The 14,080-nt window shown below is 37.1% G+C and overlaps 1 protein-coding gene across 4 annotated transcripts; it reads right to left on the bottom strand.

Moving 5' to 3' along the window:
* Nucleotides 1-61: 61 nt before the first annotated feature.
* Nucleotides 62-11,078, bottom strand: LOC149414278 (putative gamma-glutamylcyclotransferase CG2811). Of its 4 annotated transcripts, XM_089644300.1 has the most exons (5): nucleotides 10,785-11,078; nucleotides 8,891-9,100; nucleotides 8,065-8,170; nucleotides 2,168-2,296; nucleotides 62-528 (listed from the first exon to the last, which is right to left on the bottom strand). In XM_089644300.1, the coding sequence occupies exons 2-5, from the start codon at nucleotides 9,081-9,083 to the stop codon at nucleotides 489-491; spliced, it is 468 nt and encodes a 155-aa protein (XP_089500426.1). In that variant the 5' UTR covers nucleotides 9,084-9,100; nucleotides 10,785-11,078; the 3' UTR covers nucleotides 62-488. The 4 variants fall into 4 exon arrangements, with proteins under 4 accessions (XP_089500426.1, XP_089500423.1, XP_089500425.1 ...); XM_089644297.1 differs by lacking the exon at nucleotides 62-528 and having other exon boundaries at nucleotides 582-2,296; XM_089644299.1 differs by lacking the exon at nucleotides 62-528 and having other exon boundaries at nucleotides 582-2,296; nucleotides 10,803-11,078.
* Nucleotides 11,079-14,080: the final 3,002 nt, after the last annotated feature.

Here is a 14,080-nt window from a genome sequence, read left to right as displayed (position 1 = left end):
ATGACAACAATCGTCGAGTGGATATGTGTTTGTGATGTCATTGAAAAATAAAAACACTTGATAATAAAAATAGAATAATTTAATTTATAAAAGTACAAATTTATAAAATTACTATAAACATTTTTAATTATTATGAAAACAGATATTTAAAAATTAATTTATAAGGCAAGATTGGTGTTAGAATTATAATTATTATTGCCAACACTGAAGAGGTAAACAATAGACGTGTGTTATGGGCATAAATGTAAGGTCAATTTGCCCTTATTTCGGTGAATCAGTCAAACAGGTTTCGTTGTATCCTAGTTGTTGGTGAAATGTATTATTCTGTAGATTTGCATTGTCATTATGCTTTCAATGAGGTATATAATCACACTTCTGTAAGTTTTCTGTTCAGTGTTTGCTAAAGACTAAGATAGTATCACAAATTCTTGGCGTAATGACGTTAAATTGGTCGGTAATTATTATTATCAATGTTTTGTCGTAGTACTTTATATATTACGCAGGTCTTCAATGGTGGATTCATTATAACTGAAAAAAAATTACAACTTATTAAAAAAAAAAAAAAGTTTTTTACGATTTTTTTTATATTATGTGAATACCGTAGAAGATTCCAACTGCCCGCAGCCTATGGGACTATGGCATCCCTGATTGGGGGCGTGTTGTGAGGCTGAAGAGGGTGGGGATGGGAAAGCTATGTTGGGAGGTGCCTGACCATTCAGATTTAGTCACTAAACACGCCTAAATAAACTCAACTACCTGGAATCAGAAGCATTATTGCATCGCCTATTGGAATTGTGTGTTGAAGGTTGAAGGGAGTGGAGCGGGGAATAAAATGAGAGAGATGAAGGTTGGGAAGTAACAGACTGTTCAGATCTGATCAGTTTCGATTCTAAAGGGCGCTTTTCACCAGGGCGATACTGAGGGTAACAACCTTATCAACATTAAATTTTCAAAAAGGTAATCTTTTTTCTAAAGCATTGTTCTGTTGGTAATTTGATCGTTGAGATTAAAGAGATACCAATATCTTTTTAAGAGCTAGTTGATATCCGTGAATTAGCTAATTTAGATATATTTTTTATACTAACTGAGAAAAATAATTATTCTCTGTGCCTTTATGTTTGGGAATGTTGTGTGAAGGAAGAGGTGTGAGGTGTGTGTAGGAATCTGAGGGTCAGTGTGTCCAGGAGTGACGGTTGTACATCCCTACCACTGCCGTGCAAGCCGAGTCCGGATGGAGATGTCGAAGGATATCCCTTCTCTAGTTTCTCCCGTTCCGACCAGCCATGTAGTTGGTCCCGCCGTTAACCTCTCAGACAAAGACATTTGTTTACTATGCGTTCCTTTGAGAACTGTCAAAATGTGATAATTTTTGTGTTATTTACGAGTTTTGCTAAAAGCTTCATAACTCACGTTTTGGGAAACGTAGCCTCATTCTAAAAAATGTTTTGGAAAGATTATGAAAGCAACTATCGCATTGTGTTGTAATACGTAAATATTTGCGTTTCTAAATATACATTTTATGAAAACGTCAAAAATATGTAAATATCGCTGACCATTATTTCAAAGCTGTGAAAAATGTACTTTTTTCTGAGTATCATAAAGAAATAACACTTTATATATTGAAGAAATATAATTAAAAACTATTAGTCACCTCAAAATATTAACCGTCCAAACTAAAATATTTTTAATAAATTATTTAGAAACGCAATAAATTATGAACGAACAAGATGACAGATCCAATCGGCTTAGATAATGCACCTCTACGTTCCATAGATATTCTTGAATACAGACGCGTAGCGTTATTCATTATCGATACTCTGTTTTTTAAATCATGGCAATCCGTATACTAGTGGTGGAAATAAATCGATTTTTGTAAAATCTCGCGCGTTTACGTGAAAAGACGTTCTAATGTCTTGACCGCTATTATCATATTTACGTCTTTTGACGTTCTAATGTTCTGAGTGGTTAAGACCTGGACACACCTCACCCCATCAGCCTGGGCACCCGTGATAAGTCACCCACTTAGGGTCACCCACGAGGAGGTGTTGATTATCCAATGAATAGTTCCCAGGGCAGTGGTACCCCTAACCGTCTTCCAAATTGAAAATGTTATGTCCCATATAGGAAGTTACGAATATCAGAGGCGGTGAATGTGCCGCGTTGAGACCTTTCAATGTACGGCTGGTTGTGGTCCCCTGAGGAAGTGTACGAAGAGTACAGCCGTTTGTTGAGCACCTCTGCCGGGAAAGTCTTCAGGAAGTAGATCCAACATTCCACCTGTGTCTCACTGCCCTCCCTGTAATAAAATAAATAAATATATACGGTTTATTAGCAATTCCTGAACATATCCGGAGCGTAACTTGCTACTGCCAATAGCATAACCCTGATCTGGGTACCAGGACTTAAAGGAATTGAGGCAAGTTGGAACTAGCTGGGGATGCGACGCCAAACACGTTCAAAACAGCATCCATTGCCCTGGTTTTCTCAACGGCTGAATACTGTGCTCCAGTATGGGCTAGAAGCGCCCACACTTCCATGGTAGACGTTCAGCTTAATGCCACAATGCGAACCATCAGAGGGACTTTAAAATCTACTCCTCTCCCTTGGCTCCCAGTACTTGGAAACATAACCCCGCCAAACATCAGGCGAGAAATTGCAACCCTGAGGGAATACAAGAAGGCGCTGCAAAAAAGCGCAATACCTTTGCACGAAGATATCGTCTCCCACCCGGCATGCCGCAGTCCCGAAAGCCCTTCTAGGCGGAAGGAGAGAAGCTCCTCCGCTTACCTCTCACTCCAAAAGATAGGTGGAAACTTGAGTGACAAACGGCCAATGAGGGAAATGCCCATCTCATACAGGACCCCACCGAGAGACAGCCTGGGTTGTCATTGCCTCGCAAACCTGGTCCGCCATCAATAGGTTAAGGTGCTCGCAGATAGAACCATATGCAACCAGCTTGGGCATACAAATTAATTTCATAAGGTTCTAACTACATTTCCCTAATGCTATTTCAAGATAGGGATACGTCACATTCAAATATTCTCCTTTACAATATGTTAAACTGAAAAACCTTACACAAGATTGAACCTCAAAAAAATCGGAAATTTTTAAATAGATTATGAGAATTCGTCTTCGTAAACACTGACGCCTCAGAATATGGTAAGGCGAAGTTAGAACCCTGTCAAATCAAAGTGACGAACGACACTGCATCTCGTAACAACCATCAACTGTCAGATACAAACCAAATCGCGATTGCAAAGGGTTCAAAGTGATGTTAGAACCTTGTAAAATAAATGAAAACTTCATCATTCAAGTATCTACAGAAATACAACACAGATGGCTGTGAAAATTATTTTGGTAATAGATCATTTAAAAAAAAATTGTCAGATAGAACTTTGTGCAAATGAGGTGACGTCATATTGAAAGGTGGCTCGAATTCCGGCACTGGAAGAAATGGGATAATGTTGAGGTGGTTCGTTGGTATATGCATTTGTGCATTGCACTGCTTATCTTCAGTCTTCACATAACTTACAACGACATCTGTGCCAAAGTCATAACTATACGAAAGTACGCTCCAGTCATAATATGAGCCATCTTCCAGTACAAGACTCCCGCGCAAGCGCAAACGTGCCTGTTTTACCATACTACATGGGGACAGCATCGGGCGGTATCGATACAGTTTGGCCCACCGAAACGGTGACATGAACGAGACAGATTACGCTCCTTGTGGTAAGTTACGTGTTGGAGTAGTGCAGATATATACCTCATCACATGCACTATCGACGCGTGCACGAAGCGCCTTGAAGGCAAGTGTATTTTGCACAAAGTTGTGTAATCCAATGCATCTGGAATGGATTCATTGGCACTGATGGCAATATCAGTCATAAGCCGCCTCTAGGAGAGGGCACCCGGAATGAGATAATTCAAAGTACTCTTAACGGACTAGACCCTAGACGAACCCGGCACTAATATGGACAGTGCACTCACTGAGGAACTGGTAGGACCACTAACGGGAGACTTCCATCTCAGGAGACACTTGCAGCTGTTGGGAGTGAAAAACACCAATAGATGCAGTAAATTTTAAGAGACTCCAATTCAGCTATGGTGCCAATGTCCCGCCCTATGGGAACGAGGCTCAGATACCTGTGAAGACACGTTATGGAACCAGGAGGCACAGCCAAATATCCAATGACAACCCTGGTGAACTTTATCAAAGGCACCGGGTTACTGTCAAAGGAATGAGGTGAAATGGAAGATAGCATGATGGGCCCGAGGCCTGAGTACTAATGGGAACCATCCTTAAACCGTTTCCGCTTTTAAATAAATTAAATAAAATTAATTTTATCTAATTATCTCACTTGATATGTCTTGCAGAATGGATACATTAATGTACCTGAAGGGCGATTCTCGTTCTACTTAACGACACTAAAATCGTCCTTTCATTCAAATTAACGATTTTTCTCGGATTATTCGTATGAAGCGATTCCGGTTCTCTCGATGACAGATGGAATCCTTAGATTTTCGATTGCGCGCCAAAACTTATAGCCTTCTGCGAAGGGTACCCCTCGACCTGTCTTTCGCCAGCCGAACGCTAGCATTCGCGGAGAATTTGCTTCATTTAAGTGTGACGTTTTGACAATTAGCAATATTTGCGTAGTTTTAACAAGAGAAAACTTAATATCATCGTAAGTATTGACTGTAAACATGATTAGTGACTTGTTTGTGGCACAATGATGCTATTAAATGAATTGAATAAGGTAATTGCGATGTTTGTAAAGTACGTAACATGTCGAAAGCCAGATAAAAGTGATTTAATTTACAATAAACTACATATACCATTGAGGATTTCTACATAAATAACAATAAGTTACACACTATTCTTAGGTTTTAAAAACAATGATGTAGAAGAAGGATAATAATACAATAACTGTCTCACTTTTTAAGCATTTGCTTACCTCATTTTAAACAATTTTGTCAAGTTAATTGGGTGACAGTTAGCGGCATTAGAATCGACAGCAAACGTCACTTTAGAAGTGGTGAATCTGTAACAAAGTCATTACTATCCAGCGAGGTAAGTACCTTTTCACAAAACGTGAATCTTCGATAAATGGCTTATTTATGTCATTCATAAATGAAATAAGCAGTTATTAAAATGAATTAATATACAAAGTATTTGTTTTTTTAAGTTTTAGTTAGAAACCTTGCGTCACTTAATTATATTTCACCAATTTGTGTTTTCAATAATCTCTTAACAATTTCGTAGATGCTCTTAACCACGCTTCTTTAGGATTTTTTACTAGGTCTCTCCAAAATCGAACTTGTAAGGCTATCAGAAGAACGAGAATCGCTTAATAGTTAAGAAAAGATGTTACAAGCGACGGACTGCTATCTTTCGCAAACGATAGTAGAAGTGTGTCGTTCCGGCCGGAGCGAATCAAATGAGTCCGAGTCCGAAGGCGTTTGAATCGATCCGAGTCCGCAAAATAAAATGGATCGAGTCCGGACTCACTCTCACCTCTCGCTCTCAACTCTCACCTCTCGCTCTCGCCTCTCGCTCGAAACTCGCACCTCGAACCGAACTGTGTTTGGATTGTTGATCTGCACTGGTTGACGAAAATATTTTTCAAAAAGAAAGTTTAGTAAGTCTTAGTCAAAAGATAGCAACAAGCATTGCTTTTTCTTTTTGTTGGTCTGCATAGGGCAAATTTGCGGAATCTCAGATGATGTTCATAAGCAGTAATATGAATTTTGTGTAGGTTAGGTTTTTTGTTGGGTAAATGGACCTTTTGTATCATCATAAAAAAATTAAAGGACGTAATAAAAAGTTTCAATGGTGGTGGTTCCACTTCCAACGTACGATGTTTTAATATTCCTTAATTAAATTTGTAGATTATATATATTGTAATTGTCCGAGTAAGCTGCAGGTTGCGGTGTTAGTGATAAAACTGCTTTTAATTCACTTGAAGCAAATTGGGAATGTGAAAAAGCTTGAAAGGTGGGTACCTCACGAATTGAGTGAAGCAAATAAACAAATTATTAAATAAACCTACTTATTTGATTTTTTTTAAATTGGTAATTTTTTTAAACTTTTGAAAATAATATTTTTTTTGAAAATTTGCCTTTTTTGGGTAATTCGAATTTTTTAGAACATTTGATTTTTTTTTTAAATTTTTGACTTTTTTGAAAATTTTGATTTTTTTGAAAATTTTAACTTTTTATGAAAATTTCGGTTTTTTTAAATAGATTTTTTTTTTAAATTTGACCTTTTTAATCTGGCAAATTTTGTATTTTTAAGTATCCTTCCTGTAGTTAATAATAATATGTGTAACTAATTCTTTACCTTTCGAAAATCGCGAGTTGCGAAGTAGGTATAAGGCTAGATTTAGACTTGTAAGTTTTTTCGTAAATTTACGACTTCTAGCCAATGGGCATATTGCATTTGAAAATCCAATATGCCCATTGGCTAGAAGTCGTAAATTTACGAAAAAACTGACAAGTCTAGCTAGCTTTACAGATAACAGGATACACAAAATTATTATTTCGTGACACTCATTGTGACGTTCCACCGGGTTCTGCGAATCCAGCTGATTCAAATTCAAGTCCACAGGACTCGAACCTCAATCGAATCAAGATGAGTCCGGCGGAACGGTTTCTAGTTTGAGTCCGCCGGACTCATTTCAAACGTTCCGACTCAAACCGTTCCGCCGGACTCGCTTGATTAGTTTTGTAGTATGAGTCCGGCGGAGCGGTTTGGTCGCCTTGATTCGAAGGAGTCGGAGCGAATCCAATGAATCGAGTCCTTTAGAATGAGTCCGGACTCTGATTCGAGTCCGAAAAATGAGCGGAACGACACACTTCTAAACGATAGCAGTCGTTGACGAATGCTATCGTTTAGCTTAAGGCTAAAAGAACGAGAATCGCCCTCCAGGCTGTCTGTGAAATCCAGATATTTTTTTATAGAAAGTTTAACTCTTCAGCTTCTAGGAATTTTCTGTTCAGTGATTGTTACCTACTCGTTCATAGGTCCGCACAGTGACGAAACAGTTCGAAATACATATTTGATTTGTGGAGTGATTTTATTTGTTTGACACATCAATATATAATACATTATCTTATCAATTTTTTATTTCACGTTGTACAGAGATTTCGCTATCAGATAATGTTTTTTTTAAAGCAGTTAGGTTTTGCTAAATATACAGGGTGTCCGGGGGTAAGGTACACTAACTTCTTGGGGATAAAAGATAAATAACTTTTTTCTAAATTCCATCGTTTTAAGTTTTTAATTAAAAAATTTGAATTGTTTGTATGTGAAAATAAATATTCTTCCATTGAAAAATAGTATGGGAAAAAAGATGTAATTACTAAAAAAGTTTTTTTATTTTTATTTCTACTATCATGTATAATCACCTCTCTAAGTTAGTGCGCTTTATCCAGACACTTTATCTAGACACCCTGTATATTGTATAATATATCGACATTTATTTCTAGAAAAGTTTATTTATCCCATGTAATATCTATAGGCTTTTTATAAACGAAAACTCGAGTTACCAATTATAGTGATGGATTTTTGGGGTTTTATGCCATGTTGCACTACCTCCTTTCGTTTAGGACAGCATTACAGTAATTTAATGTACACATTTGCCCTGATAATGGATACTGTTATGCGGTCCAAAACGTTGGCCAAAGAAAGAGGTAACGCAACGCAAAGGCACAATACCCCAAAATAAATTAAAAACATGCCTCTGGCGTATTGACCATAAATGTGATATTTCTGATGAATCCGAAAACTAAAAACTGTTTTTGAATGTTTTTTTTTCTTACATTTTTTCATATAAACTGACTTTTTTATCATTTTATATAAAAATAATTACTAAAAAATGAATTATTTTTTCTTAAATTGCTGTCGGAACATTTGGTTTCAAAGTGGTGTACATTTTAATTATTCTGTGGTTAACTTCTAGATTTGAATATAAAGCTTGGTGTTTTCTCTTTCTAACACCGTTTAGTTCATATTTGTAACTATGGCAGTAAGCGAGACACAGACAGTTTTATAATATGACGTACCCATTTTTCAAAATGAACTTGTCCAACTCTCGTACATAGTAATCAGGGTGTCCCTCCAGTTCGTCCAGCTTGTCCAACATGGGCCGGTCTACTTCATAGATCTCACCTGCAAACACAAGCAATTTACATTAACGGTCCTCCCATGTCTTTAGCTTCAAACAATAGATAATAATAACAATCGTCATGAACCATTACGATAATTAAAAAAAAGTTATCTGAAGGGTATCTGAAGGTTGTGGGGAGGGTAAGGAGATGGGAAGAAAAAGGTGGGGAAGTACCAGACTACTCAGACCAGGTCAGCAAACACGACCAATGCCATTTGAAGCAGCTTTTCTGTTTTGAATAGTGAGTGGTCTACCAGGAGTGTGCCGGAGATTTTTAAATAAAACAAACGGTACGCTGGGATTTGAACCCGCTACCTCTGGCTTCGAGCAAGGCCCTTCTTCCACAGAGATTCGCAAGTATTCGATATTCATATCGTGCACTCACATCGCAAACAACATGTAGCACACAGTCCGTACACATGGCTACTGAAATCACGAGACCCGCGTCACACACAACTAAACAATTGCAGTAACTGTCATTTATATCTTCGCATTCTTTGATGACTGTTTTGTTCCTAACTTTTATATAAAGCACACACATTGTTACAGAATGTCTGACGGAAGTGACGCCACTTTTAATGTCTTGACGACGTGAGTGCGAACAACATTGCCGACGAGTTTACGAAATGTCGGTACGTGTGCTTGTGTACAAACCTCCGCGCAGACGCACGGCATGGATGCTATATATTCTTGCTCTGTATGAAAAAGAAAGGAAATCATACCGTTGATAATGTTCCCGCAGCCAGGAGCGTATAAGAGGAAAGGTATGTTGAATTTGGTGCCGATGATAAGGGGGTATTTCTCCGTGGTAACAGCTTTACCGAGGAGTTTGGAGTAGCCATTGTCTTTGCTCTGAAGCCAGTAGTGATTTGGTTCTTCTGTCTTCAGGGTTCCATAGACAAATACTCGGTGCATTTTGGTGATGGTGGAATCTAGAAAATAACACAAATTGCATTACTTATTTACATATAATGAACGCCTTTTGGCTTTTACATATGATTCTTATAGTAAATAACAAAGCAAATTGAGATCCTGTTAATAAATAATACGATACTGACTACTAAAAATATATATTACCTAATCTATCAGTAACTGACTTAACATATTTCGTTAAAATTATAACCGATTTTTACTTTACCATTGTTATCGATGTCAAAGTTTTAAGGTTAGTTTTTTCTTCTCTTATTTAAACCAAAAAATGAACCTAACTAACTTAACATTGGCTGACGAACTAGCAAGGAAAGGGGCGACAGCACCACTTGCAGAATCCGAGCCGGCCGTAGGAGTAATTACATATTGATAGGTGGGTCAAATCCCAGCACCGCAAAGAATGGGAGAGGGCGCCTGGAACGAGACAATCCAAAGCACTCATGAAAGGACCAGACCCTAGACGAACCAAGAAACTACTCGATATGGACAGAAACCCGCTGAGAGAACTGGTAGGACTACTAACAGGACACTGCCATCTCAGGAGACACATGCAGATATTGGGAGTGGAAAACACCAAGAGGATGAAGAGACTCCAATTCACCTATGGTGCCAATGTCCTGCCCTGGTGGGAACTAGGTGCAGATACCTGGGGAGACATACAGTAGAACCAGAAGACATAGCCACATACCCAATGACAACCCTGGGGAACTTTATTAAAGGGACTGGGTTGTTGTTAAAGGAATGAGGTAAAATGGGAGATGGCACAATGGGCCTATGGCCTAAGTGCTCACAGGAACTATGTGTAAACCGTCTCCGGCCTTTCCGTTATCCGCAGGGGTAGGCAGAGAGGACGGACCGCCAAACAACTTGGTCACACCACACACTCATTGCCTCTTTCACATTCATAAATACTCTTCTATTATTCTGACTCTTGAAATGACCCGACTAAAGTATCTGATTCACTTGATCGTGCCATGTCTTCCTCGGGCGTCCCCGACTTCTGCTACCATTTACATTTGCATCATATATTCTCCTTACACTCCCTTTCTTAATCTTACTCATTACGCTAACATCAGCCTTGCGCTCTTTGCGGATCTACACATTCCTCACACAATCATACATGGTTTTACGCACATACGCCTCAGGGATCTCATTTCTACAGCATTCAGTCTGAATATGAACCTATGACCTTAAAATACGTTCTTACGTTGTCAGTTTGGGTTTAATTTGTCAAAATATGGGTGAAGAATGGATGTCAAATTACCATTTTTTACGAAATAACTACTAAAATATATTATTTTCAATTTTCGGAAACTGAAATACTTCTCATTATTGTCTAACTAATACACAATTCTATTAAAAGTGCGGATAATCTTGTCGAATTCCGCTGCACGCGTAATACCCAAAAAATATATAAATATCACTTGGTTTCAACTTAATTACTACAAAAATTAACTATTTACAGTTCCATTTTTCTCAAAGTTAAGTTTGAAGGTTAGGAAATAAGCACAAATTATTAAAATAACCCAAAATAAACCCCAAACACATATTTTCTGCATGTGCTACTTTAACTGGCAAGTTAAATTGTTTGTTTCCATTAAATATTTAATTTTAAATCATGTGTTGTTTCTTGGACAAGTTTACCTAAGTGCATATTAACCGTGTTATTATTTTCTGTATATTTACCAATTAAATATCACTCACTGCTTTGTTTATCAGATTCAAAATTCAAGTCACAAAAACTCTGGCGATTTAAACTTGACAAGTTCTATTAATTTATATTGTTATGACATATGTATTTGAATGACAATATGGTGGTGCACGTCATACCTTATCAGTCTAACGTGGTCGAAGAAAGCGAATTGAGGAATGGACCAATGGACGCCACTATTGGTCGATGTCATGGCGGTTACGTAATGTAAAAATTATAAATTATGAATTCATTACATAAATAATAGCGATTTTGTTTACGAACAGGGCCCGGCTGTCAAAGTGACAAGTGGAAGTTGCCAGGAAATTAATATTATATTTAAATTGCATTATTCTGGTTAGGTACTGAAATATATTGTGGGGCGTTTTTGAACAATACGTTACGTTAGCGCATTTTCGTATAAATTACATTGAAGTCGTGAGGGGAAATTGCCTGGCAGCCATCTTATATGACATATAAAATAAACTATTGTTAACTTCTAAATACCGACGTTCTATTCGAGTTACATTAGTACCGACGTGAGTTCTTACAGTTCACTTTAGCCTAAAATCGAATGACAGTAATTTTCCTGTATTTCTCCATAAATTTTCACTCTCACGTGATGTCTATAAATCTTTAGTTTAATAAAATAAAAAGGTTTAGACATTTACTATTAATTATGACCGTTACAATAACAGATGAAAGATTTTTATTTACAACACCAATCTCTATGTTGGGAACTAGGTTAAGATACCTGGGAAGACACATCGTAGAATTATAAGACATAGCCACATATCCAATGACAACTCTTGTGAACTTTATAAAAGGGACCGAATTACAGTTAAAACAATGAAGTAAAATGAGCCTATGGCCTAAGTGCTCACGGCAACTTTACGTCAACTAGGTATATCCTCTTTTAAATAAAAAAATATTCACAAATTATAATTAAACTCTAGAAAACATCTACAAAAACATTTTTTCTTATGGCTAAATAATTTTTTTTAAATATTTAAAAAGCAGGAATGAACAGCCGTTTTAAAAAAACCACAAGTCATCTAAATAGGTACTTTCAGGCAGTTACAAACAGTCTTTGCGAACAGGATTGCTGCATTGAAGGCACTCACTCTTCGGACAAATAATGTCACATATGTATGCAGTCTTGCATGTTAGTCTTGAAGGACAGACATGACACAGCTTTCTCGGTTGATTATCCTCACTTCAATAACCCTTCTTTAGATTTCCCGATTTATCGATGATCTAATTTTTTGTGGCAGGCGTACATGAAATGAGTGGCGCTGCATATGTGATATGATATTGAGATCTCGAGTCGTGTTGAGTATCGTTTTTGAGTAACAGGACCACTATCAAAGATATTGTTCTTCTAATATCTTTGACCACTATCAATATCATCCGATCGATCGCCTTGCATCTGTGGGGCGTAAGAATGATGATTTCCCCACAAATGCTTATGTATGCAGATTTGTTGTTTCAATCTCTTCGGATACATTTTAACTGACTGGGCATTGGTACCGCCACCTTATGGAATAACCAGCACCTCTGTCATAGTCACTCTAAGTGGTTCTCTACGTTTGGTGACTTAAGAAGGTGTGGTGTGTTCAGGTCTTCCCCACCAGCTCTGAGAAGCTGATTTAGGGATACCCTTTAACCTCTTCATCTTGTCTATCTCGACACATCATTTTGCACCGCAGCTGGAGGCATGGATTCACACGTCCGTCACTCCTGGACACACTGCTGATCCCTAGATTCACACCCACCCCTCATTCATTTTCCTTCCCAGAACTTTCTCTCCTTCGTATCCGAACTGAAACACGACAGATATACTCGTTGTTGATGACAATGCATTCTATCCACTTTTGGTAGCACTCACGCCACACGCAGTAATCTGAAATAATAAAAAAATGACAGCAGTTAATTTATCTATCCGACAGCAGATTTATCTATCCCGTAAATTAAAATGTTAGGACGGGTTGTTTCGGAGAATCTGAACAATTCATCAAATTTCAACGTTCATTTTCAAGTTCTGTGAAAGATTTTTTCAAGTTCTGTTTTTATTTCAGTTTTGTCAAGCAACTAGCCTACAATGATATAAAAATAGAACTTGAATAAGTCTTTCACAGAACCCGAAAATGAACGTTGAAATTTGATGAATTGTTCAAATTCTCCGAAACAACCCGTCCTTTGCTTTGAAATTTTGTCATAACGTTGCATTCGAATACGCGTGTGTTTTTATTTGCTCATATTAGAAATTTGTCACCTGTGACAGGCAAAAACATGTTTTTTTTAAGAACAGCGCTATCTGTTAGACCTAAAACCAACACGCGCTATTGCTTCTCTATCTACACAGACAAACTAAGCCCCAGCAACGCGTGGCGAGGTAGAGCTATTATATGAAATAAATCTCTGTACCATCCAATTAGGGTTTGGCTTAAGGCCCAGTAAGCGTTCAAAGAAGGTTTGAAAGGGAGATATGTAAATAAGAATGTTAGAGGGAGCGCGCTAATATTAAAAACCGATAATAATTGAGCCAAAATGGGGAAAATATTTAATAAAACACGACTCGTTTGAAATACAGCATAAATCTCTCAACAAATGCTTTAGTTGCATTTAAAGATACACTGTGCCTATAATATATTAAATAACGGAACAAAACCTGTTTTTATTAATTTTCGGATCTTTCTTTGCGATATTTTTCTATCGAGGGAATTTTATATAATTAACGTTTCGGCATAACATATATTTTTTTGGAATTTAAAAACTTAGAGAGCAAGAAACTTGTTAAAAATTGATAGAAATTAGGTATGCGGGGGATTAAGTAGCTCACTCAGTCAGTTCTTGGGGAGGAAGGTTAAATCCTCAGTTAAACCATTTAAAAAATATATATTTTTTAATGCAGCCATTAATAAAAGTTAAAAAAATGTGGTTTTTATGGGTTGATTTTTATTTGTTAACTATTTGTTGACTCGATGAATAGGTTAATAAATTAACCTATTAATTTGTTAACCTTCTATTGTAGGGATTACCCAACCTTTCTGGTAGAATTACTCATATAAATGAATCCGGTAACTTTAAATAATATATTTTGCGTAATAATTTTCCCTTATATCTTTTACTAAACCGGTTTTAACCCACTAAATGCCCAAGCAACGATAATTCTTTGATCTTGATACTATGTTATGTCTTAGCGATATTGAAATTTATGTTCCCGATTACCATGGTTTAAAACGCCTATTTTAGCCCTCTGACCCAAATGTGTCGATTATATAATAAAATA

This window comes from Hesperophylax consimilis, chromosome 20 (genome assembly GCF_061612785.1).
Source record: "Hesperophylax consimilis isolate HC1 chromosome 20, BYU_Hcon_1.0, whole genome shotgun sequence".
Classification (NCBI taxonomy): domain Eukaryota; kingdom Metazoa; phylum Arthropoda; class Insecta; order Trichoptera; family Limnephilidae; genus Hesperophylax; species Hesperophylax consimilis.
Note: the sequence above shows the minus strand (reverse complement) of the source record. Positions and strands in the feature narration are given on the sequence as shown.

Bases quoted from the DNA above. Each gene is read 5' to 3' on its own strand.
- LOC149414278 (XM_089644297.1), bottom strand. From the start codon at position 9,083: ATGCACCGAGTATTTGTCTATGGAACCCTGAAGACAGAAGAACCAAAT. The intron at 8,171-8,890 runs GTATGATTTCCT...TTGTGTTTGCAG, and splicing joins CTGCGGGAACATTATCAACG to GTGAGATCTATGAAGTAGAC. The intron at 2,297-8,064 runs GTACGTCATATT...ATTTTATTACAG, and splicing joins AAGTTCATTTTGAAAAATGG to GGAGGGCAGTGAGACACAGG.